Source organism: Uloborus diversus, chromosome 3, assembly GCF_026930045.1.
Source record: "Uloborus diversus isolate 005 chromosome 3, Udiv.v.3.1, whole genome shotgun sequence".
NCBI lineage: Eukaryota > Metazoa > Arthropoda > Arachnida > Araneae > Uloboridae > Uloborus > Uloborus diversus.
Window position 1 is genome coordinate 77,615,306 of NC_072733.1, and position 25,665 is coordinate 77,640,970.

Below are 25,665 nucleotides of genomic sequence, written 5' to 3' on the forward strand. Positions count from 1 at the left end.
TGTGATAGCAAAAAAAAAGAAAAGAAAAGGGTCCAGAGTGGGATTTGATCATGCTATCTCTGGAGCACAATATCGCGCCTCAACCAACTAGGCTAGCGGCGGCTTGTCAAGAGAATGACATTTTAAACTCATAAGGCGCCTAGGAGACTCCATGGTGACTTTAAATCGATTTTTCTCATAATTTTCTGAGTATTGCGTTGTATTACTTTAACCACGTAAGGTACTAGGGGTCCTCTTTCACCGAAAAAAAATTAACGCAAATCTCCGATCCCACGGTCATGCCATCTCCTTGTTAGCAGGAAAAATTTTAGCAATTTTATTTTCAGAAGTATAGTTTGTTGATAGATACCAATTTTATCTGAATTTCATGCACACCATGTAGTGCTGAATCCATTACAAAAGTAACATCCTTTGCCTCGATGTAAACTACCTGCTTATCAAATTTTTCAGATTGTTTCTATTTCCTAAAAAATGACTAATTTTTCTCTTTGGATAGTGTTTAAATTGGGACTAAAATTACAGTTCATCAACAGATTCTGTAATTCGCTTAATATGTAGAAATAATCTCACCTTCAGATTACGATTATAAAATCTGAAGCATTTAATCTTCTTGAATGGTTTTGGATTAGTTTCAATTAATGGATCTATAATGTCATTGTATTTCACACCAGATGGAGCTTTTGGTGCAACCAGATTCTTTAACAATTTGTAAGAAGAGGTTCCATGTTGTTCAAAACAAATGGTTAAATTCTTACACTGCAATCTTATTCATTATGAAGTAAAACTCAAGTTGTTTGATATAACTTGACCAATCTTCTGCAGCAATATTAAATGCCTCAAAACTAATGTTGGAAAATTCCATCATTTGGCCACCAACTTTTTATCCTGATCAAGCAATATATATAAAGATGTGTTTCAAAGACAACAAACACTTATTTTATATTTCTACAACATAAAACACTACTGATATACTAAATAATAATCTTGCAAACAAGAACGGAAACTGAAACCAGTGATGTTCCCATCAATTTTTCTCAGGGTATGCTCCCAGTAACCCATTATCATTCTTGCCAGCCTTTGAAGAAAAAAAAAACAGGAGATTCCACTAGGGGTATATAGGTGATTCACCGGCGACATATCTTCACAAAAGAATTATTAAATTATGCTTTTAAATAACATGAATACTAAATTTAAAGTGAAATGGGGATTTTTTGCAGATAAGCTAATTGGTAGCAGCAAGAAAAACAAACTGCAAAGGAAAAAATAAATAATAAGGAGGGAATTTGCTTTAAGTATTTTACATTTCCCAGTCTCTACCAAAAAAGTAGCTACAAAAATTCATTTACTAAAATACGAAAAAAAATCAATATATAATGAAATTAAAATATAAAATGAGTAGGTATAGGGTAGCACATGTTAAAATAATTTCAAACTTTCAAAATAATTGAAGTATTTTTAAGATGCAAAAGGATAGAAATCTGCTGCAATTTTCAGCAAAGCATGTGCTTCGTTGAACATGCAATGTGGAAGGCTTCCAAAAAATTTATTTTTGCTAAATGAGGTATTAATTGGAAAAATTCTTATTCCCTGACATTAGTAGACTAGAAAAGAGCGCTATCTATTGAAGAGAAAGTGAAACTTTTTGATGATTGATTGAAAAAACTGCAAAAACGGGAGAAAATAGTAAAAAAATTGACATAGGGAGATGGAAGCAAAAAACGAGAATCTCCCGTTAAAAACAGTAGAGTTGGCAAGTATGCATTATGCACTATTTGTATATGTGATCATATACATAATATGTCATAATATGAAAATTTATGAAGCTTGAGGGTATATGCTATATGTCTAAAAAATGTTTGAGAGTATATGACGTATATGGAGTATACCCTATGGGAACACCACCGACTGAAACCACGACAGCTGTAGTCATCACAATTTGGGAAAAGTTCAATAAAGAATTGTTGGCTGGTTCAAGACACAACAAAATATAACTAAGAAAAAGGAGCATATTTAAAAATAAATTGAATGCAAAGTAGAAAAGAAATAGGAAAAATCATTACCAGTAATTTCAGTTTTCTTTGGTTTGATAAGCATATTCAAAACAGAAAGAATATCTTGACCACCTTGGGGTTTAGCATTTGCACTATCCAAATCATGAAGTGTTATATCCTGCACTACATCCTTTTTCTTATGTACATCCCCTTTTGGCAATGGAACATATTCTTCTGCCTTTTAAAAAAAATATTAAAGTTAAATCTCATCTATATACATAAAAGAAAGTTGTATTAGTTACACTATTTATAACTCAAGAACGGCTGAACTGATTTGCCAGAAAATTGGTGGGGAGGTAGCTTAGAACCAGGAGACGGACATAAGATACTTTTTATCCCGTTCGACCACGTTCTTGAAATATTTGAAATTGCAATGTTTGTTTTCGTTCTTATAGTTGAAGATAGTTACATATCTAAGGGTCATTCCATGCGAAATGAGCAAATCAGCTGCGGCTGACATGTCAGATTTTAATGAAAATTTTTATTTAGGTAAATCATGCATGAGGGAATGCAAAGTATGGAAGTTTAAAAACTGTTTATTGCTTTGTTATTGAAATTAGAAGTTGACGCTTACACTAAGCCTAAATTTTCAGAGTTCATGGCAGCCAGTTTGTGACTCAATAACTCTGTAAGTATTGTGCCACTTAAAGTTGGAATTTTCCTCTCCACCCGTGATATAGGAAAAAATAACTCTTAAGTTTCTAGAAAACCCATCATGTCGGCATGACTAAAAAAAACATACTGAGTTCAAAGATTAAGAGAGAGAGCCATCTCGTCTAATCATCAATAGCATTTGAGATTGAGCTATGAGTTTGAGGAAATTTGTTTTATCCACGAATAAGTATATTTGACGAAATACACCCATTTATTTCAACCATCCTGCTGCGACGTTCTTTGAAGCAGGATTCCTTTGGTAGCAAAACCTACCTATAATAGTTATACCTTTTCTTTCCAGAATAAAAATTGCCAGTTAAACAACATTTGCCACACAATGAATCTAATTTTTCAATGGAAAGCAGATCAATTTTCTTTCTACTATCAATGGCAAAATACATATTATGGCATATTGATAAAACTATCAAATTAATATCCGTCAGAACAAATATGCGTACGACATACAATAATGCACATATGACTGCAAGATATTTTCTCCTTCTGGCTGCTTGAATCAAATAGTTTTTTTTTTTTTTTTTTTTAAATCTCATGAATAAAACTTATCTATTTTGAAAGTTAGGTTCAATAACAATTTATTGAAGCACCCATAGCTGTCTTGGAGATAGAAAATTATCATCATTTTATCTCAATTAACAATTGAACACCTAAATTCCTTGTCTCAGATTTATTTCAATCATCAGTGAAAGGAGCATATGTTTGAAGAGAAAGAGTTTAGAGATCAAGCTCGAATCCAACATCAATAATTTCATTTGTTTGTTACATAAAAATAGCAATGGCAACTTTTTGTGGCTAGGTAACGTTTTTCTACACATTTATTCTATGCATCGATATCTTTTCAGATAAGTGATTTTCTTATTAAGTTACTGAATCCACATGGACCGTCACCGTAGTACAAATGACCTATTAAAAATGATATTTGCCTGAAACTACTTGAAGTTTATTAATGAAAGAGAGAGAGAGTACTATTAATGTCTTCAACTGGATTTTCCTACAAAAAATGAGCCAAATTTTTAGCGGGATTGAAAGATTTTTCTGTGGAGAGCAAAGAAAGAAAAAAAAAGCAACTTTTTTTTTTTTTTTGCATTTGTTGAAGTTATTATTATAATAATTACTTGAGATATAAATTTATCAGCAATTTTTTTTCTAAAATTCACATTGTACCAGTACATTTTAAAAATTTAAATTAAATGTTAGATATACCACTTGCTTTTGTATCATTTAGTCGTTTATCTAGTTCTTTGTCTTCTTGTAATTTCACAAAAACACAAAAAAATGCTATTTTTCTAAATTTTATTTTAAGCTTAAAAATCGAAAACCAATTTTGAGTTTCTTCAAACAAATAATAGAAATATCCGTGTCTGCCATGAACTCAGAATCCTATTTCAGAGTTCATGGCAGCCAGTTTGCGACTCAATAATTCCGTAAGTTATAAACGTACGCTTAAAAAATAAATATGTCCACATTTTATAAGCAAATCACTATTAGGAAAGAACAAAGTGAAATTTATTCGGAGCTTTTTTTGAATCTGAGATATTAACAAAGATTGTAAAATTGCCAATTTACTTCAGATTTCAAATCACTTTTCTAGCTCTTTGAATGAAAAAAATAACAGCAGAAAATATTCAGATTGAAAACTATCTATAATTAAATATCAGCACTAATTTAGTAATTGTTTTTGAATTCCTTAGTGATGAAATCGTACTTTAAAAAATAAAAAAATTTGGAAATTTTCATTTTTTTTTATATTTTAGATGTTTGTTCGAACCTGCGGGAATGCCCTTAATTTAGCCAATTTTTTTTCGTAACATATTGAAGTGTCTTTTAGATAATACTAAATTCTAATCATTGGAATGGGCGTATTTTTGTTACTAGAGTAACTTAAACTAAGGTAAAATTTCATTAGTTATGGCCATTTATTGCAAGTTTAGCAAGACTTAACCATTTCTTTGGTGTTTATTTTTTTCAAAAGTATGTTTATGAAGTACTTGCCAAAATGTTTCCTTAAATATTGTGAAATCCAGCATGCATATTTAAATATAATTGTGCCACTGAAAGTTGAATTTTCCTCTCCACCCGTAACATAGGACAAAATAACTCTTCAAGTTCCTAGAAAACCTATCATGTCAGCATAACTAAAATAACATACTGAGTTTAAAGATTAAGAGAGAGGACCATCTTGTCTAATTCTCAATATCATTTGAGATTGAGCTATTTGTGGCTTCAGTCCGACTCTCAAAGACAGGCCAAGACTCTGAACCAGAAGCCTTCCTGGTTTAGGCCCAAGCAACTGCCTAATTTGAGTAGGAATTAGATCAAAAAGTCTGTAGGGTTGCTAACTGGACACTGCTCTCTTAATAGGCATCTTAATCTGATGGGTGTTACCGACAATCCATCCTACAGAGGATGTCATATAGCTGATGAGAGCTCAATTCATGTGCTATGTGAATGTGACTTCTACTCTGCGCAGAGATTGGAGCACTTGGGATACCACTATGTAGATCCCTGGGAACTGCCTAAAATTTCGGTTAGGCAACTGTTGAAATTTATTTCTGTTACTGGGCTCTTTTAGTAGTCTAAGCGGGGACAGTACAATAGATCTGCGGTCTTAGTGCTAGCGCTCATTTCAAGCGCCCCCCTTTTCACTTCATCATTAATATAACAATATCTCAAAAATAACTCTTACAATTGCCATACGTATAGAAGATAACTCGTAGAGCTTAAAATTCTGAGCAAAATGAGTACCAACAATATACAGTGGCTCCCAAAAGTGTGTGTACACTTTCAAATTTTTTAGTAAAACAAGAATAACGCGAAACTGAATTCGAATATGAAGTTCAATATTTTTTCACATCATTCCTATGTCATTCTAAATAAAACAGTGTAGTTTTTCAAAATATTGAAGGATCTTCTTTTTGAAATGGGTCAAAAAATGAAGAGACAGAAATAATACGCCACAAAAGTCATCGTACAAAAAAATTCATGATTAAAATTATCATATGTCGTTTTTTTTATTATTTTTGCATTGTGTTGACCCTCAAAGGTCATTTGACTTTAAGTTTTTGTTTATTTATTTCTTAATATTGTGCTTATTACTTTAAAATGGCTGATATTCGTAAAAAACCACAAACACCATTGGAAAGTTGAATTTTTTCCTCACAGTAGCGGTAAATTGGTTTGAAATGTCTCTAAACTAGTTAATTTATTCCATTCTATAGTAAAGTGCTTGATAAAATGCTTAAAAGAAAAGAATCGGACCGAAAACAAGGTAAGAAAAGGTCAACCGGCAAAGTTGACAAAGCGTGATTGGAGATTTACAGCTAAAAAAATTATGAAAAATACACATTTGAGGGCTGTAAAAGTTTCTGCAGAGTTAAATGAAAATTTTTACATTTAATTTTCACCTAAAATTGTTCGCCAAGTTCTCTCATTAGCTGGATTACAGTGGACCTCTTCCCGCAGAAATTTTCTTAGTCGTGCGAAAAGCAGAAAGCTTACGCTTTTCGTCGCAAAATCAATGATAAACTAACTCAAACCATATTGGAATTACGGCTTACTTACAGATAAAAATTAATTCAACATTTTTGGTTAAATTGCTGTATAATTGTAAAGAGGAAAAAAATCAGGAACTTAATCTTAAGAACTTAGTTGGACCTGTAAATCAGGATGGTGAAGGTGTCTTGTGTGAGGGTGCATATCAGCATCAGGACATGGTAGTTTAGAATTTTTTGATGAAATAATGAATCATGCTGTTCATTTAAGAATTTTAAAAGCCAATTTTAAACTCTTAGCCAAAAATTTGACTATCGGAAACAACTTTGTTTTTTTTATCAAAATAACGATAAGAAGCACACAGTTTTCAACGTTTGCGTCTAATGCCTCAAAAATTGTCCTAAAGTTTAGAAAATACCTTTTCAATCTCCAGATTTGAACTTAATGTAACATATTTAGAGATATCTGGAGGCTAGATTACAAAAATACGGCTTTGAAACGAAAATAAAGCAAGAAACAGTAAGACTCGAAGTGTGGTTGAACACTTGCTCAGAAATTACACAAAAAAAAGGAAGAAAAAAGAATGAAATCTATTCCCAGACGTTTAAAAATTGTTGTTAATACTGCATGATATTCTACTAATTAATAACTTAATAAAAAGTTAGATTATTCAATAATATATAGACATTTTTTGAAGTGTAATGAAGACTTTTGTGAGATAAAATTTCCGGCTTTTTTTGGTTTTTGATTTTTAAAAAATTAAATTTTAATATTTTTTTTAAAAAATTCACGTAGTTTTGTTGAAAATAGATCATAGATCTTATAATTAGTTACCTGTTCTGAAATATTCATTCTAACCAATGGATAAGGTCTTATTTCATTGAAAGTCGTAGGTGTACAAACACTTTTGGGAGCCACTGTATATCTTTGTTAAATACTAAGCACAGAACTTAATTTCAAAGTTTGGCTCAAACAACCAATTAGGTGCTTCAAGCCAAAATGTACCTTTCTCACTAACCCCTGGCCTTCCCAGAGACCTTGTGGAATAGAAGTTTGTAAGACTAAAAAACTTGGCGGTGCTTTCCTACCTACGGAAGCAGCATCTGTGTGATTCATACTAGATGTTACTGAAAAAAATTCACAGCAGTGTAACAAAGAAATGAAAAAGGATCCAATCTTTATATAGAACTCATTTTATTTCTTAAAAGGAAGCACAAAAATACTGATAGGTTATTTCAAGTAGAAGTTTATCCAGGGAAAATGACTGATTTTGAGTAACATAACTGGAATTAGAAAGTTAGTTTCATGTTCAAGGTAAAAAACTTTTCCAGTCCACTTTTCTTGAAGTAAATTATTTTTTTAATTTAAGCAATTTATGTAATACTTAATCAGGGCTCCCAGCACATTTTAGCCATAGAAAAGGGTAAAAGAGGACAACTTTCAATCAAAAAGGGGACTAAAGAGGACCAGTTAGGATTAAAAAGAGGACCTTGAGAGGACCATTCATAGTTAAACCCAGGGAAGCACCAAAAGGCAAATTAGCTGCCTGCTAGCTAAATCTGTGAAGATAATTCGTTAATTAACCATAATAATGATTTTTAATGATACAATTACTTATTACCTTCTGTACAACTGAACTTTTTATCCACTGAGTTATATTATTTACAAACATTTGGATGGGGCGGGGGGGGGGGGGGGTGACAGCAAGCATGTAACTAACGATCTTACGGAGTAATTTTAACTGAAAAGTAAATTTTCTACTTATTAACAACTGAACACAGGCTGATTATAAATTCAGCTATGTGACCGATGAATCAGTGCATACCTAGTTAAGACCTTTTAGATACAGTTATTACAGTAAACATCTTAGCACATTGTCATTTACAAATTTTTCATGTAACTGGTTTAAACAGAATTTATCTTGAAGTAAGGTACTGCAAGACAAAAATACATAGTTTAGAGCAGGGGTATAGCGGCCTCCGTGGCTCTATGGTAAAAGCTTTGCTTTATATGCCGAAGGTTGCGGGTTCAAATCCCGCTGGTGCGCTGGGTGTTATTTCCTCTCTATGTGCTGTAAATCTTTTCTTGTGTTGTCTTATCTGTTAATAAAGAAGTCAAACCCTTCGAGGCAATGGCACCAATCTTCCCATAGTAGCTTATTGAGGATACGCTAACAACAGCAGGGGCATACAAAGAAATTTTGGGGTTTGTTACAAACAATTTTTAAGACTGTAGCTTACTTCTACGACTCTACATATATTTCCCCAATCTTGGGCTCCCTTTAGGCTCGGACCTGTGCCAACAGGTGTCCCTCCTGCCCACCTCTGGTTTAGAGACCAGGAGGGAGGTCCCCTACCCGCCAGAGCCCTTGGTTTTTTACACATATATGCAACCCTAATGTCATGGCAACCCAAATGTTTTAATATACATATGAGAGTTTATAACCTCCAAAGTTAGATAGAGATTAGAGAGTTATATAAATAGTTAGATTAGAGAGTTATATAAACACCCAACCAAAAAAGTAATTTCTGGCTACGCTACTGCTCAAGTTCAAAAATATTAGAGGTTTGCCACATCATTTATTAGTATACTGAGTATCCAAATTATTTTTTCATATGTATGTATTAGCTGTTCTGCCACTAAGGTATTGTAACTGTCTTCAAGCATATATAAAAATTTGTTAGAAAGAAAATATCACATTGAAGTCGCAGCGCCCAAAAAAATGCAAATGCTGCTTAAGTGATAAATGCTGAATGTAAATTTGAGCCTGATTAACTGAATAACTTAATGTAATCAATAAATGTGCAAGTTCAGATTCATAGAGCTATATTTTTAAATTGAAATTACTCAATATGAGTATTTTTGATAATAAATAAGGATACAAAGAAGCAAAAGTAATTCAGTTTTTAAAAATAACATTAAATAATATAATGTGTGGTAGTACGTGTCAAAATAGCTTCCAGTTTCCAAAAATATTAAAATAACTCCAAGATGCAAAAGGATTGAAATCTTGAACACGACAATCAAATTTTCGAGAAGTACGTTCGCTGTTGGCATGTTTTTGGAAAATAAATTTATTTATTATTTGACTAAACATAACTAAAATTAAACATAAAATATGCTAGTTAAAAATAGAATATGTGAAAATAACATCCAATTGCCCAAAATATTGAAATATTTACAAGATGCAAAAAGATTGAAATCTCAAACACATGAAGCAATTTCTCACGAAGTTCGAGAAAATGCAATGTTGCCATGGTTCCAAAAACAAGAAAGTTTATTATCTATTAAAATTAAACATAAAATAAGCTAATCTAGGGTGTCGTATGTCAAAATAACTTCCGGTTGCGAAAAATATCAAAATATTTACAAGATGCAAAAAGACTGAAATTTCAAACACAACAAGCAATTTTTTGCGAAGTTCGAGAAAGTGCAATGTTGTCATGGTTCCAAAAATAAGAAAATGTGTTATCTATTAAAATGAAATAAAAAATAAGCTAATTTATGGTAGCATATGTCAAAATAACTTCTGATTGCCAAAAATACCAAAATATTAACAAGATGCAAAAATATTGAAAATTCAAACATGATAAGCAATTTTCCGCGAAGCCCGAGTAAAGTTTGATGTTGCCATGGTTCCGAAAAAAAAAATTGTTATCTATTGAAATTAAACATAAATGAGTTAATCTATGGTGGGGTATGTCAAAATAACCAATTGCGAAAAATATCAAAATATTTACAAGATGCAAAGAGATATCTAAGGTGAGGTATGTCAAAATAATTTACGATTGCTAAAAATATCAAAATATTAACAAGATGGAAAAAAGATTGAACTCAGAAACACAGGAAGCAGTTTTTTGCAATGCAGCATATGAAACACAAGTTCAGAAAATTGCACTGAAGAAATATTCTTGAAAAATATTCAAGCACAATCCAATGATTTTCTACCAATTCAAGCACTGAAAAAACTTCCAGGCTTTTTTCAAGGTTTTAAAACTTTTTCGAGCTTGTCAAGCACTTGAAAAGGAAAAAATTTTTTGAGCACTTTTCAAGGTTTTTCAAGGACGTATGAACCCTGGAAAAATACCTGGAGCATCCTGCTTTGATTTGACGTCATAACTCCTCCTCCAAACCTCCCCATTTGCTAGATTTCAGCGGTTGAAGGAGGAGTAATGACGTCAATCTGAAGTGAAATAATACGGGAAAGTCAGATTCAATAGAAAAAAAGCACCGCGGGCGTGTTTGGGCATAACAAACTTCAGCACACAGTATCTTTTAACGTAATGAAAGCTTTTAAAAATCTCGTTTTTAAGTAAAATCAGTATAAAAGGAGACTAATCGGACCAAAATGTTAAAAAGCGGTCTAAAGCAGACTTTACCCTAAAAAACGGACTTTGGCGGGAAAAGCAGACTATTTGGGAGCCCTGCTTAATGTAAAATTTTGAATGTTTTGCTGTGATACATGGTTTTACATAGCTCAATCAGTGATTACGTAAATAAACTATTTGAGAAAAGCATCACCGACTTGTGCGTGATTTGCGATAAATTACATACAGAAGGTTAGGTGTTTGAAGTAAAAGAATGTAGAATTCAAAAATTTATTAAATGCAGCTATAAAATACTATCATGTCAAATTAAGCAAGAATATTAATGTTTCACCATTCCACATACTATTAAACTTTCCCATGTTTTCAAATGTTTTGGCCATGCTCCATTTATCGCAAGTGGACTGTAAAATTTCCATGCTTTACAATCTTTTGAGCCTTTCAAATGTGAAGGGATACGGTCTTTTCAGACAACTTAGAACATTTTCAGGGTCATTAAAATGCTTATCTGAAGAATTTAGCATTTTGTATGAGATTCATTTTGAAAAACATATCCACGAGTGAGTGATGCATAACTTATATTCACTGACTTTTAAATTAAATTTAAAAATATCCGAGAGGTCTGCCTGAACAGTTAACATAAGTGGAAGGCAACTATACTTTTTACCAATAGATCGTCGCTAAAAAGACGAATGGGCGTATCTCACTTTAAAGCATTTTGCTGAAAACTGATTTTAAGTTTTCCAGTTTACTGTTTCGCTTGAGAACTGCCACAAGAGTGAATGACTGTAACTTTTTTACTATTTATTGCAGAGCCCATTTGTCACATTACAAAATTGACTTTTGACATTTCTTTGGTGGTCATAACTCATTTTTCTTTTTGAGCTACTCCCATATGTCTTTTTAGCGACGAATTATTAACACATTTCTCCTATTGTAAAAAGTTTAAATTCCATCTTCACGTAGATCCACTCCCTTATTTCTGTGTTTCTGCGCTAAGCCTTCAATAATGACACAAGATAGGGTAACAACACCAGTCCCAAATATGCTTCAGACATCACTCTCAGTTTAACTCAATTTTTTGTACCTTTTAATGTATTTAGACTTTTTAAATTATTTTTCTCTCATGCAACTACATCTTATTTAACATTTAGCTGCTTTCGGATCCACTGAATTAATTCTATTTTTATCTAAATCTAGCTCAATTTCAAAAAAAAAGTCTTGACCTCAGTAACAGATGCTGAAAAAAAGATGATACCCAGGAACAGACAGAATGAGTAATAGACAAAATTACATCTTTTTCTCTTCAAAATGTCAAAGTGCCTTATTAAATTCAAATGAACATGATACACCAGCTAACCTTGTGTCAGTTGTTCCTAACCTTCCACCACTGCCTTGTAAATACCAAATGGCTCATAAAAACTGATAACACTAGATAATTGCACTGTATAACATAGCACATTCGCTACAGCAACATTGGTTTTACCTGCCTAAAAGGGGTATTATTTACATCAAAACTCATGACTGTCTGTTACTTTTGACCTTACCCTAATCCACTTTGTTTCTTAATGCATATTCACGTGTCATTTGTTTATGCATATCACACTTCACTCATCTGCCAATAATTTTCACCTTTTAACATTTTTTGCATCAAAAAGAAAATTAATGCGATATTTCAAAATTGCACCTAATATACTTTGTAAAATTTACAACCCATAGTTAAACAGTTTTCAAAAACAGCACAGTTTTTATTTCAAAAATACAATACCTCTAAATCATACTCTGTGGCATAAGCATCACATCTTCCTTGTCTCTAATTCAAAGTAAAATAGAATAAATTATTAAAAAAACAAAATAACATGTATAACAAGGCATTTCACTAAGTAGTTAATTATGCTGCTGCTCAAGTAAAGACTTTTACTAACATTCATTTCAACATACATTACAATGCATTCTATTCAATACTTTTTATTTCCATAATATAATGCAGTCATGCCTCAGTAGGACTTCAATGAGTAAGCAAATGCATTCCTTCTCATACTAATGGGTCATTCCATACAGATTCAATGGATGAGTTCGCGCAACCATTTTTAATTTTTTTGAAACTCATATCCCAAAAAGATGCATATGAATGATGTTTAAAACCACTTTTATTTTTTCTCCAACCTTAACCCTTGATTTTTTAGGGGTCATCAAAAGTGATTTTTGCAGTCAAAGATGGGACTTTTAGACCTTTGCATTTTGGCCAAAATCTATTTGAATTACATTTATGGCAGTTAATTTTACGCTTTGATGTTAAAGTGCATAAGATGATAGTCTCACATGCTGAGTTACGTGGGTGTAACTTAATAATTAAAATAATGGCAACAGGTTAAAGTTCAAGGACAAATGTAAAATTTTTGCTCATTTAAAAGGGTCATAACTCGCTTAGGGGACGAAAACACAAAATGAAATATGGCAAAAACTAATCACTGGAGTTACACTAATGAGAAAATATAGCTGTATTGTGTGTTTGTTTACCCTTTACAAATTACAGCCCCTCAAAGATCAGAAAATTGAGAAAAACGACATTTTTAGACCCCTGTTAACCAAAAGGGGATGGAATTAAAAATGAAATTTCTTGGCCAATTGAATATTCCATTCAAGTACTATACATTTTATATATATTGTTTTGTGTATTTGGTTTGTAAAAAAGATACAGGTCTTTGAAATTGAGCAATTTCGATAGTTAATTTACGAACTAAAACAGAAATAAAAAGTGTGAAAACTTCATTGCACTTTCTTAAATGGCCTATATAATATATTATACTGAAAAAACATATTTTAAGTATAAAAAAACTATTTTAATTTGATAACTTAGAAATATTTGGACATGAATGAGTAGTTCATACTTGATTGACATCTTAAGTAGTTAATTTATAGACTATCTACATTAGGGTGTCCCAAAAAAATGAAAGTTGTTTTTTTTAAACGCATACCCTTGTATTTTTTTCCTTTTATATCAAAACCGTTGTAAAAAAAGTTTCATGCAATTTGAAGCACGGTAACCCGTGCCGACTTGCGCCTAAAGGCCTAAACGTGAAAAATAGCACGTGTTATTTATAAACAAGCGAACGCTGGCGACGCGATACTTTGTAAAGCTCAAAACAGCTGTAAATAGTGCATAGAAAACAAATGAAAACAGAAAAACATATGTTGGGGGGGGGGGGGGGGGCTTATCCGTGGCAATTTGCAAACCGTCAAACGTGTCAGTACGAATACATTCCGGTCAGCGCGCGCAGTATATAGTCGTTCCATAGGGAACGAAACATGACAGTGGAATTGCAAAGTTCGAAAAAAGATATTTTCAACAGGAGTTGCAAAACACTAAATTGCGGGCTTGAAACTTCCCTCTAATACTCTAACGGACAAGTTCTGTATGTTTTGTTTTATAACATTTGAGAAGTAAATTTAACCATCAGTGAAAGTGCAAGTCTCGCTATTCGGGAATGCATCATCTTTTCAGAAAAGGCACGCATTCCCACCAAATCGTTGCCAAATTGTGTGAATAAACTTACTAACCTGTATCAAATTTAAAGAGACTTACAAAAAAAAATGCAAAGAAACTGCAAGAAGTATTCAGGCAGCGCCAACAAGAATTTGAGAGTAATTTAAACAATTTATTCAATATTGCACATGCTGATGCACTTCGGTTAATCAAAATAGATGAAGATGGGATTTTCTTGCAACTCCAAAGAGAGCCCGGCCGACGTGGTCACTTTAAGTGGAGTAGATAAAAACTGGCCGACAAAGAGGAAAGGGCTCGACTTAGCTGTCAAAGAAGAAAACAGGCCCATGGAATACGATTCCGCTTCACCGTCCTCGGCATTGTATGAACCTGTACAAGAAGATTCTTCTTCGAGCTCTAGTGAAAATATTAATTCAGAAGATTTCTCTGAAACATATAAATCAGTACCTGGAACAAGTATTCCAGAACCTGGAACAAGAATTATCAGAATCTGGAACAAGTAAATATGTAATGAGGAGCGATTTTATTTCTCCAAAGTCAGTTGCTGCATTGGAGAGGTGTCCAAGTATATGAGATTATATGTTTATTCTTGAAGTGACGCACTTGGGTGTAACATTGGTGAATTTCCCATAGGTAATTCTTCAATTCAAAGAATTTGAACCGAAAAGCGGAAGGAGCACGAGGAAAGAATAAAAATTGGTGTTCAGTACGAGGTACCATATGTAGTGAATTTACCTTGGGATATGAAACTGTTGCCTACTTTGAGTGCTCAAAAGTTCAAACAATATCGCTTATCTATAGTTATTTCATAAGGATGTGAGGAAAAACTCATTGCTGAGTCTTAACTGGATAATTCTACAGGAAAAGAACAAATACAGGCTGTTTGAAAGGCAGTTTTAGATTGGAATCTCGAACACAAAGTTCAAAACTCTCTGTTGTGATACTACAGCTTCCAAAACAGGTCCTTTAAGTGGTTCTTGCGCTATTCTTAAGCAAATATTTGATAGAGAAATCCTTTCCTTTGCTTGCCGCCATCATATATATGAACTGATTTATCCCACTGAAATACAGTGCTATTCAAGAGCTACGGAGTTGTTCCAGACTGTATCCCAACTTCGAAAACTTACTTGATTTTTACCACGCTAAACTCACTAATACTACGGTCAGGGATGACTATCAAGAGTTGATAGAACTGCCTATCACATTTTTAAGGTGGAGATACAGAAAATGAATTTAAACTAAGACCACCGGGAGCCATGCACCAAGCTTGATGGATGGCTCGAGCGATTTACTCCCTAAAACTATAACTATTTAGTTCACAACTAAAATTAGATACGGAGGAAAATGAAGCATTGTTTGATGTCTGCTTGTTTGTAGTAACGATATACGTGAAATTATGGCTTCAATGCATTTTGGCAGTCAAAGTACCCAACAAAGATTTGTGCTTTTTGGAAAAAAGTGTACGAAAATGTGGACCCAATTATCTCAATAGCTGCTCACAAAAATTCATCCAGCTTTTATGGTATGATCAATAATATTTCATTCTTTGATGTGAAAAGACTGTCTCAATGTTTAGTGCAGTAAACGATGGAGCTGAAAGAGCGGTAAAAATGATGCAGGACTTTCATGGTTTACTTACAGCTGATGAGAAACAAAAACAATTTGTGTTACGTTGCGTTCAAGAGCACTGGAAGCTCTATCCTGACTGCAAAAAGCAAACATTGAAATAAAAATATGTACAGTAATGTTTCTTGTAGTCTAATATTGTTGTAAATATCTGCTTTAAATAAATTAATGTCGCGTGTAGTAAGGAATTATGCAGTTAGCAATCTTTCCGCTGTAGTCGCCGTACAGGATTTCAGGTCCAACTTTGACCTCAAGTCGGCACGGGTTCCCGTTATTTTATTGCAATAAAACTTTTTTCTCATGTTTCTGAGGTGAAATGGAAAAAAATTGGAGGGTATGCGTATTCGATTTCACAATTTTTTTTTTCGCCATTATATCTTGGGACACCCTAATCTACATACACAAATTTTCAATACACACAATTATATGCTCTGTACATTAACATATTATGCAAACTTGTTTGAGTGTAGTTTTGAAAAAATGAACTCACTTAGTAGTCCTATAGTTGTAATGGTGACTGAAGTATATGGCGTTTTAAAATGCTTTACCAAGGCACATTCATAATTTGATACTTTGAAAATGTACTAGGAGCAAGACAATGACAGGGGTTCTAAATTTAGTGATCAACACAAGCTATGTAATAACTTTTTTGACAATAATGGGCATTTTCCTTAGGGCTCGACTGATGGCAATTTTTGGCGGATGGGCCGATGCCGATTGTTGGCCGATTGTTCAAAGAGGGCCGATGGCCGATGGCCGATTGTTTTTCCTCCAAATGGCCGATTGCTGATGGCACGATGGCCGATGCCGTTGGCCGATGGCAAAAAAAATCAAACAGAAATGAATTGATAAGATTGTCAGGGATTTAAAGGTTCATTGATTCATTTCACTTTACTTCCTTTCTACGAATAAGGAATTGTAATCACAAAAAAAAATAGATTTCGAACTAAATTTCTATTTTACGATCATCCAATTTATACTTCACAAGTTTTTTCGGCACATCTGTACATGTATATGCACCTAAGAACATATGGATGACCGAAATATCCATTTTGAACGCCTCCTAAGTTAATTATCGTAATATAGTTTATTCTCTTGTGATGTCTTCATACGCGCAAATTTGCGTCACTCAAAAACGTTATGAAATAGTACGTTGAAAACTCATACGTACGTAGTACAGACCCTGAAGAGGTTTTTTGGGGAGAAAAGTAGGAAATAAGGAATCAAAAATTTAAAAAGTAGGAAAAAAAATCACTTAAAAAAGTAGTAAAAAATAGGAAGAGATAGGACTACACACACATAAAAAGGAAACAAATTTAGCGTAAATTTATTTCTAATGTAAAATAAACTAACAGTATTTTAGATTTAAAACCGTCTCAAAAATAAAATAACAGTTCTTTTGAAGTATTCAAGGGATTTAATGAAATACCGAGTTGCAGAAACAAAACGAAAGAAAGAAGCTGACAATCATCAGTATTAAAAATAAACTGACTACTAGCCAGTGGGAACAAAGATATTAATTACAAAAATATGAAAATAAAATTCAAACAAAGAAACACCCTAAACAATACAGTAATAAAATTTTTAAGTGTGAAAGAGTAAAATGCAATGTAACGATCGCAAAAAAATAATAATAATAGTAATAAAATAAAACTCATATTTTGGTGCAATAAAACCATTTTTGGTAAAGATTTGTTTCGTCAAAAACGAAAACATTCCTTTGAGAGCATCCATTAATCATTTGAAAATACCAACACTTTCAGCTCCTGTTGTCATAAACTATGATACAAAAAGCAAAGCAAATATTATATTAGTTTTAGTTAAAAATAATCAGCAGCTACCATCAACGCCTCGGAAGAGTTTCTGAATCTGCTTCAGCACTTCCGAAGAAAAAATTCAAAAGTCCCTTTGATTTCCGAATTATGTCACCATTCAAAACGTCTTTAATCAATTTCTTACATTAATGCTCTAAATTCTTCCTAAACAATAGATAAAGCTTGAAAAAAATCTCTAATTTTATGAATGGTGTTAGTTTTAAACAACTAAGAAGTACGTGAAATACACCGCCAGCTCAGTCATTTCCAGCCGAGGACTGCAGTTTCATGCTTAATAGAACTCATGAGTGCTAATTAAGCTGAAATTATGAGCAGAAGCAGCTAAAGCAGAAATAACGTATTTCTGCTTTAGCCCTGGCTAATGGGCGGTAATTTACTGAACTAAGAAGAACCACTACAGTTTAATTTCAGAAATTGAGGGAGTGGGAGGAGGGGCACACAAGTGTTCTCGGAAATACAAAAAATAGTTGTAAAAAATATAAGTTCAAAATAATCATAAACACTGAGCAGAAAAACCCTTTTAAAACTTGCACCCGAGTTAGTTTTGACGTGCAGTGGCGGATTTAAAATATAGCAAATGTTGCAATGAGCGAGAGACCCCATAACCATAGGGGCACCATGGGAGTTACAAAAATGCTTATGATAAATGTTTTACAACTTCTGTGAAAGAGAAATAGGGCCCCAAAATGTATTTTGACGGGCCCCAAACTTGTAGCTCCGCCGAAGCGATACAGAAAAGACTGCATTACTGTGATTCATATTACAAATATCAAAAAATTAAAAATTACCGTCGGTTTAACGGGGATCTAACAGAATGAAACAAAACCGGTTTTGCCATCTCTTATTTGTTTCCATGGTTTCCAATTCGGCAATATATCACCAAATGATCGTCAGTCAGAGACGCTATATTTGTTTTGCATTGAAATAAGTAATTAATAGCCACAAAAAATGAGTAAACAGGCTTTTCAGAACACCCGATCGAAAACGAAAAGGGAAGTACACAACTGGAATGTACGCACAACCCACATGCGAAAAGTTATCCTTCTACAGCTTACCATTTTTGAGTTATGACTTATGAGAGATACATACGTACATCCAGCTGCAAGAAACAACGCAATAATTAACTTGTTTGGTACCTGAATGCAGTATTAAAAACTCTTTCAGGGGTGACTAAAATGGAAATTCATACTGAAATTTAATTAAACAATTTTATATGAAAACCATAACTACCTTTACTTTGTATTAAAAAGTAAAACATCTAAGGTCCTTTTTTTTGAAAACATCGGCCAATTCTATCGGCTTTTCGATGTTTTTTAAGGCCGATGGGCCGATGTTTCCTGCAAGTTGGCATCGGTCGCCGATGCTGATGCCGATGGCTAAATTGTTGAACCATCGGCGCCGATGCATCGGTAGAGTCCTAATTTTCCTTTGATAGTCTTTTTAGTAACACACTATTCTTCATACCTATTGCTAGGGGACAATAATTTTACAGTGATAATATTTAAATTCGGTGGCATAAAGCAGTGATTAAATGTTGTATTGGGAATTTTATTTGCAGAGTCAAACCTTTCTTGCAGCATTTTTTCAGCTAGTTTAATATACTGAATGCTCACAAGGATACATGCAATGGTTAGTAGCAAAAATGCAGAAGGTATACCTACATTTCTATAGGAATTAAAATGTGACTTCTAGTAGTTCTTTGCAAGCTAGTCTTAGTAGTATCAATTCTTTTTACTGTTCTTCTGATTCTGTTACAATGTCTACTACCGTGTGATATTGCATAGAAATGCCATTCAGCTCTCAAGTTGACATCCATTTCGTGATTACATAAATTAAGAAAGTTCTTTCTATTTTTGTTGTGTATTTGAATAAAGTATTTCAGTACGCCACATGCTGTGTCACCACCAGAACTATAGTACTACTGTGTGAGTTCATTTTCTTAAAACTACACTGAAGCAAGAAATTAAAAACTCGCCTTTTTTTTTCCTTTCAACTATGTAGATAATGCTTTTGCACGTGTTTAGGCAAGTTACATAAGTTAATGTACAGAGCGTATGTTTGTATGTATTGAAAATTTGTGTGTGTAGATAGTCTATAAATTAACTACTTAAGCTGTCAATCATGTATGAACTACTCATTTATGTCCAAATATTTCTAAGTTATCAAATTAAAATAGTTTTTTTTATACTTAAAATATGTTTTTTCAGTATAATATATTATATAGGCCATTTAAGAAAGTGCAATGAAGTTTTCGCACTTTTTATTTCTGTTTTAGTGCGTAAATTAATTAGCAAAATTGCTCAATTTCAAAGACCTGTATCTTTTTTACAAACCAAATACACAAAACAATATATATAAAATGTATAGTACTTGAATGGAATATTCAATTGGCTAAGAAATTTCATTTTTAATTCCATCCCCTTTTGGTTTACAGGGGTCTAAAAATGTCATTTTTCTCAATTTTCTTATCTTTGAGGGGCTGTAATTTATAAAGGGTAAACAAACACACAATTACAGCTATATTTTCTCATTAATGTAACTCCAGTGATTAGTTTTTGCCATATTTCATTTTGCGTTTCCGTCCCCTAAGCGAGTTATGACCCTTTGAAATAAGCAAAAATTTTACATTTGACCTTGAACTTTAACCTGTTGCCATTATTTTAATTATTAAGTTACACCCACGTAACTCAGCATATGAGACTATCATCTTATGCACTTTAACATCAAAGCGTAAAATTAACTGCCATAAATGTAATTCAAATAGATTTTGGCCAAAATGCAAAGGTCTAAAAGTCCCATTTTTGACTGCAAAAATCACTTTTGATGACCCCTAAAAAATCAAGGGTTAAGGTTAGAGAAAAAATAAAAGTGGTTTTAAACATCATTCATATGCATCTTTTTGGGATATGAGTTTCAAAAAAATTGAAAATGGTCGAGCAAACTCATCCGTTGAATCTGTATGGAATGACCCAATGTCAATGAAGAGATCAAAAAGAGTGACAAAATTAATCTTTTGAAGCTTCTTCAGTTTTAAGGTTAATTTCACAGAAAATATCTTTTAATGAGGTAATATTTAGAGAAATTATACATTTTTTTACCAATCTTTTTTTCCATTTAATCTCAATTGAAATTGACTGATTTTTACATAATTCTTTAAGCTATTTTGTGTTCTGCTCAGCCAAACAGAATGCAGAGGACTTTCTGATCTTCTAATTTCAATATTTTTTTTGAGCTTCCATTTTAATATTTGATTTAATTTCATGTAGGAATCTCATTAGCATTTATTATACAAGGGATGCACAACTTTTTTGAGACAGCAGATCACATAAACTGTAATTGATTAAGTTGATGGCCACTTCAAGGTAGGGAGGTCTGTTGAAATTATAAAAAGGCACAACATATTTAGCAATGTAATTGGAGATACAGTCGAACTCGCTTATAGCAAGCCTTGTTTTAACCAAAACTCGGATTTAGAGAAAAATCAGAAAGATTTGGTTGGTACAATGCTAAGTCTATGGGAACAAAACTCGCTTTTAACGAGCAAACCCTGCTTAAAGCGAGCAAAATTTTTGTAATTCATAAAATTTCTGTTGATTTTCTCCTCAGAAAATATTATTCTATTTTTGGAAAAATTCTATTAACGTTTTAAATTCAACCAAAAGTTATAGATAAGACATAAATCATGACAACAAGTGATGACACGGCCCTTTTTCTAAATTTATAGTGCAGAAGAGCATTTAAAAAGCATATATTTGTTGAAGAGAATGTTATCATTTCCGAGATATACTTCCGAGGATATTGTAGTGAAAGTCAAGAGAGAGGAGAGGGGGGAAAAATGAAAGTGATGACCATAATGACAAATGTAAAGAATTTGGAAGTTAAATAGCCCTCTGACATACTCACAGAAAAACTTCAAACTATTTTGAAACTAGAGTATTCAAATGAATGTTTTTTGGACCCCACATTCCTCGACAAAATAGCAAGAAAGAGACAATATGACAGTTGAAATCAAATAATCAACTTCTTCGGTACTGTAGAGATATAAAAAAATAACAAAGCATGTATAAATTTTTATGATTTTTTCACACTCATTTTTTTCAAGCACTTGGTTATAACAAGCAAATATTGCTGTCCCTTCGTGCTCATTATAAGCGAGTTTGACTGCAGTACATATAACTTTACAATTGAACTAATTTTTGTGTACATGAAATGGTAATGGAAAAAATTAATATTTAAAAATATTCACATAAAAATAAACAAAGTTGGAAAGTAGCAGGTATAGTTTTCATTAGTGTTTAGTTAAGCACAGATAACTAAATTTAAAAAAAAAAAACTTTCGATTCCAATTACGATTTATTAATACAGTGTACTCTCTAGTTTTGGGACCATGGGACTGAACAAAAATATTACAGATTATGGGGGTGTTCATTTTGAGGGAGACTGCAAATCCATGCATATGTATTCTGTGCCCTTAATGTCCAATACTTTGACAAGTGAGCTATATCAGTTATTGAGATAGAGGTGCGGAATTTTGGATAGATGGCTAGTGCAAATTCAACTTGGTAGGATATAAACTCTTGCATTTCTTTCTTTCCTAATTAAAAAAGTTTTACATAGCATTTAACGATAAAATATTACGATACAGCTATGGGCAGAGCTTCCCCCAGGATTTTCAAAAAAGGGCACTTTTTTGAGATAAGAGAACTTTTTTGAAACTAAATTATAGCTTCAAAGCATCAGTGGATATAGTCGTAAGCTATTACTGTTATTCCTGGGTTCAAATGTCTTACTGTCTCAACAATAAAAACTTCGAAACATTTATGAATTACTTCCTAGGACATTTGAATAGTTTATAATCATTTTCAAAGGAGGCGATTGGGACTAAAAATTGGGGAAGAGAAGGGGTTAAAAAAGAAAGCAACTAAAAGCCATAGGATTTTTAGCATCTGCAAGAAAAGGGAAAGAAAAAAAAGGAGAGAAAACAGTACAAAATTTTTCTAAGGCTGGTTTTGAGAGCATGTGAGTGGTAATTGATGCAAATCTAACAGCTTAACTCGTGTTTCTCTTAAGATTTTGATGAATTATGTACATAATAACTTTCCCCAGCGACACACTTTAACATGAATTAGACTTAGTTACCGCAAAGTACTTTGAGATGTCACAAACATTCGGTAACAATTTCATTAAGCAAGAATGGCTTGTTTAAGTAAAACAATTGATTTACTATAATCTAAACAATGAATATATAAAGTAAAAGTTTCTGCTTGTGGCTAAATAATGTTTTGTAAGCAGATACACAAGTAAAACAAATTATTATGATCTGAAAATTTGGACATTCTGCTTTTTTTTTTCTTTTTTTAATAATCCTTATATATTATTTCTGTAGCCTGTTTTTGGTTTCTACACGAGATTTTCCTCAATTCTTGATCGATTTCTTTGATTTACACCTTATTTTAAAGCTTATCGTACAGGCTACTGACGAAAAATAGACCCACGGTCTAAAAATTGTTTTTTCGAGCCAAAAAATTTGTTTTAAAGAACCAGAATGAGGTTTTTGGTTTAAACTAAGGTTTAACTAACTTCGGTTTAACTTTAACTTGCACTGTTACTGACAGAACTGAATAGCTTGATCGGCAGAGCGTTCGATTGGTAACCAGGAGAATGCATGTTCAGGCCCACGTCCGGACAATCTGCATCAAAAAATTAGAAAAATATCGCGCATTACATGAACTATGAATAACAAATATGAGGGAATACATGCAGTAGAAACGCTCCTAGCTGTTATGAAAACCTGATGCAACACGGAGCTAAATTGATATTCAATTGTAAGGTTTTTTTTTAAGCTTTGGCTCCGGGAAGAAAATTAAAGCATAATGTAAGCGAAAATATAAGTATCAGGTTTAAGATTTCAGACTACATTGGAATTGTTTTGTGTTCAGTAAAATATAATAAATCATATGTTGAAATATAGATTCTTCTAATGAGTTTTTGACTCTTTGTACAAATAAAAAAAATACTGCCTCAATTTAAAGGGTAATATGTATATTTTTCTTCTTTTTGCAAAAAAACAAATAGCGTATCACATTTTTACTACATTTAAAAAGCTATGCTTAAAAAAGAACTTAGTTCAAATTATTTTGTATTTTAACCGTGCTGTTAAATGATGAACACGTGCTGCCATCTAAGTCATAACGGTTCAAACAGCCTGCGATAGCAAATTGTAAAAATTTTTAAAAACAAAAACACTTCTCGGCAAGAAAAAAAATATTAAAATTACCTGCGGGGTTTTTTTTCTTCGGTAGAGCGTTCAGCTATAAACTGTCTGAACTTCGGGCCAGTTCGGGCTGTCCGACATAATAGCAAATTTACAGTAATATTATGCATTGCATGTACTCATAACATACAACAGATAACACATGTAATAAAATAAATGCAGTGGGAATGCTATTTGGTGTTTTGACTCCTTTATGCAGGCTACAGTTATCATTCAGATAAGTTGACTGCTAATCGAAGGGTGTTCTTCCCTTTTTTTTAAAGCTTTGACTCCGTCCAGACCACTGAGCATAATGTAAGCATAAAAAAGTATAAGATATACCTCAAGGGAATCCTTTTTGTGCAGAAAAACAGTTTCATTGTATGCTGAAATGTAGATTTTTCTAATAGCAGTGTTTGAACTTTTGTACAAATGAAAAAATACTGTGCCAAATTAAAACTACGAGTTTCAACCAGTAAATCTTTAATTATTTATTCGAATATGATATAAAACATTAAAATTATTGTCAACTTCAGTAGTAAGAAATCATTTTCTACTCCTCTGCTTTCGGCTGAAAAAAAAAATACATTTTATCTACGTCCGAAAAATTACACTTAAAAAACGGACTCAGTTCAACTGGTTTTGGTTTTGAATTTTAAGTGTTCGATTAAAAGAAAAACAAGTGCGGACTTTTAAGCCGTGCAGGTTAAAGAAGCCTGCTATGGGAAATTGTTGAATATTCAAAAATCAAAACACTTATTTTTTCAACCGAATTTATAGAATGTTTGTTTCAATCGCTTCCTCATTCTTTAATCAAATTCCATGTTTTATGAATAATTTTAAATCGTATCATGCTGGCTAATGACGAAACATAGACGCATGATCTTATTATATTTTTTTCGGCGAAAAGCTTTTTTACTGTGTTTTATTACGCATTCCTACAATGAATAGCATTCAAAAAGGAAGGCACAGTTGCTAGGTTTGTTGGAGCATCGTACTGTTAATCAGAATGGCGCCAGTTTGAATCCATGCCACTAAATATCTTTTTAATGTTTCTTTTTTTTCCGTCAGATGTTCACATGGGCAGGACTCTATTTGCCACAACCTGTCTTTTCACTTGCAAAATTACTGATTTTTCACGTGTCACTCAGCCACACTTTTAATGATATTTGTATTTGCATTGAAAATACGTACAACCAAAAGGGGAGCGATGATCAAATTATCACAACGTTGTATTTAACGAGGTTTTGTTACTGATGTCTTCAAATTACATGCCTTCTCTTCTGCGCTTACTTTTTTCGGTTTTTCTTCACAATATTCTTTCTTTGAAATTTTTAAAGAGCGAAATGCCATATGAAAAGATTTGGAGTACAGTGCGGAGTTCCGCACGGGTCGACTAGTCTCTAGTTTTGGTTTCTAAATTAAAAAAAAAAGAATGAATTACAAAGGGGGGGGGGGGCGGAAAACTAATTCTCTCAGCTGTTACTAGCTGTAACTTAAAAGACTTTTAAATCCAAAAGTAATAATTTCTCTTGGAATAACCACCACCATAATGAAACAAAAACCAATAAACAGCACCAGTTTGAAAGCACTTCTTATTTATTTTCAATAGTTAAAAGTCATTTGTTTTCATTTGAAATGTATAAAATCATCCACATTTGACTTTTACATGCTGAATTTTTTGTAATATTTTTGCGTTTCTTTGATGCCATGTGTCACACGAAATATTAGCGTTTTGCTGTCAATCTGCAGCAATCTTTTAGCATCTGCTTTCAGTTTTCGATATTTCTTATTATTTTTTGAGTAGTACACAATATGAAGAAAACTGAGCAGAAATACAAACTTATTTTTCGGACCAAAAAATTATCAGTGTGCGTATAATGCACAATAAAACAGAACATAT

The 25,665-nt window shown here is 32.7% G+C and overlaps 1 protein-coding gene across 1 annotated transcript in view; it reads right to left on the reverse strand.

The window, feature by feature from the left end:
- Positions 1-25,665, reverse strand: part of LOC129218230 (ruvB-like 1) — a 131,569-nt gene that overhangs the window by 45,245 nt on the left and 60,659 nt on the right. The window contains exons 6-7 of the mRNA XM_054852454.1: positions 12,309-12,353; positions 2,061-2,229 (exon numbers count right to left, since the gene is read on the reverse strand). Coding sequence (XP_054708429.1) covers positions 2,061-2,229; positions 12,309-12,353 — 214 coding nt within the window. The remainder of the gene's footprint in view (positions 1-2,060; positions 2,230-12,308; positions 12,354-25,665) is intronic.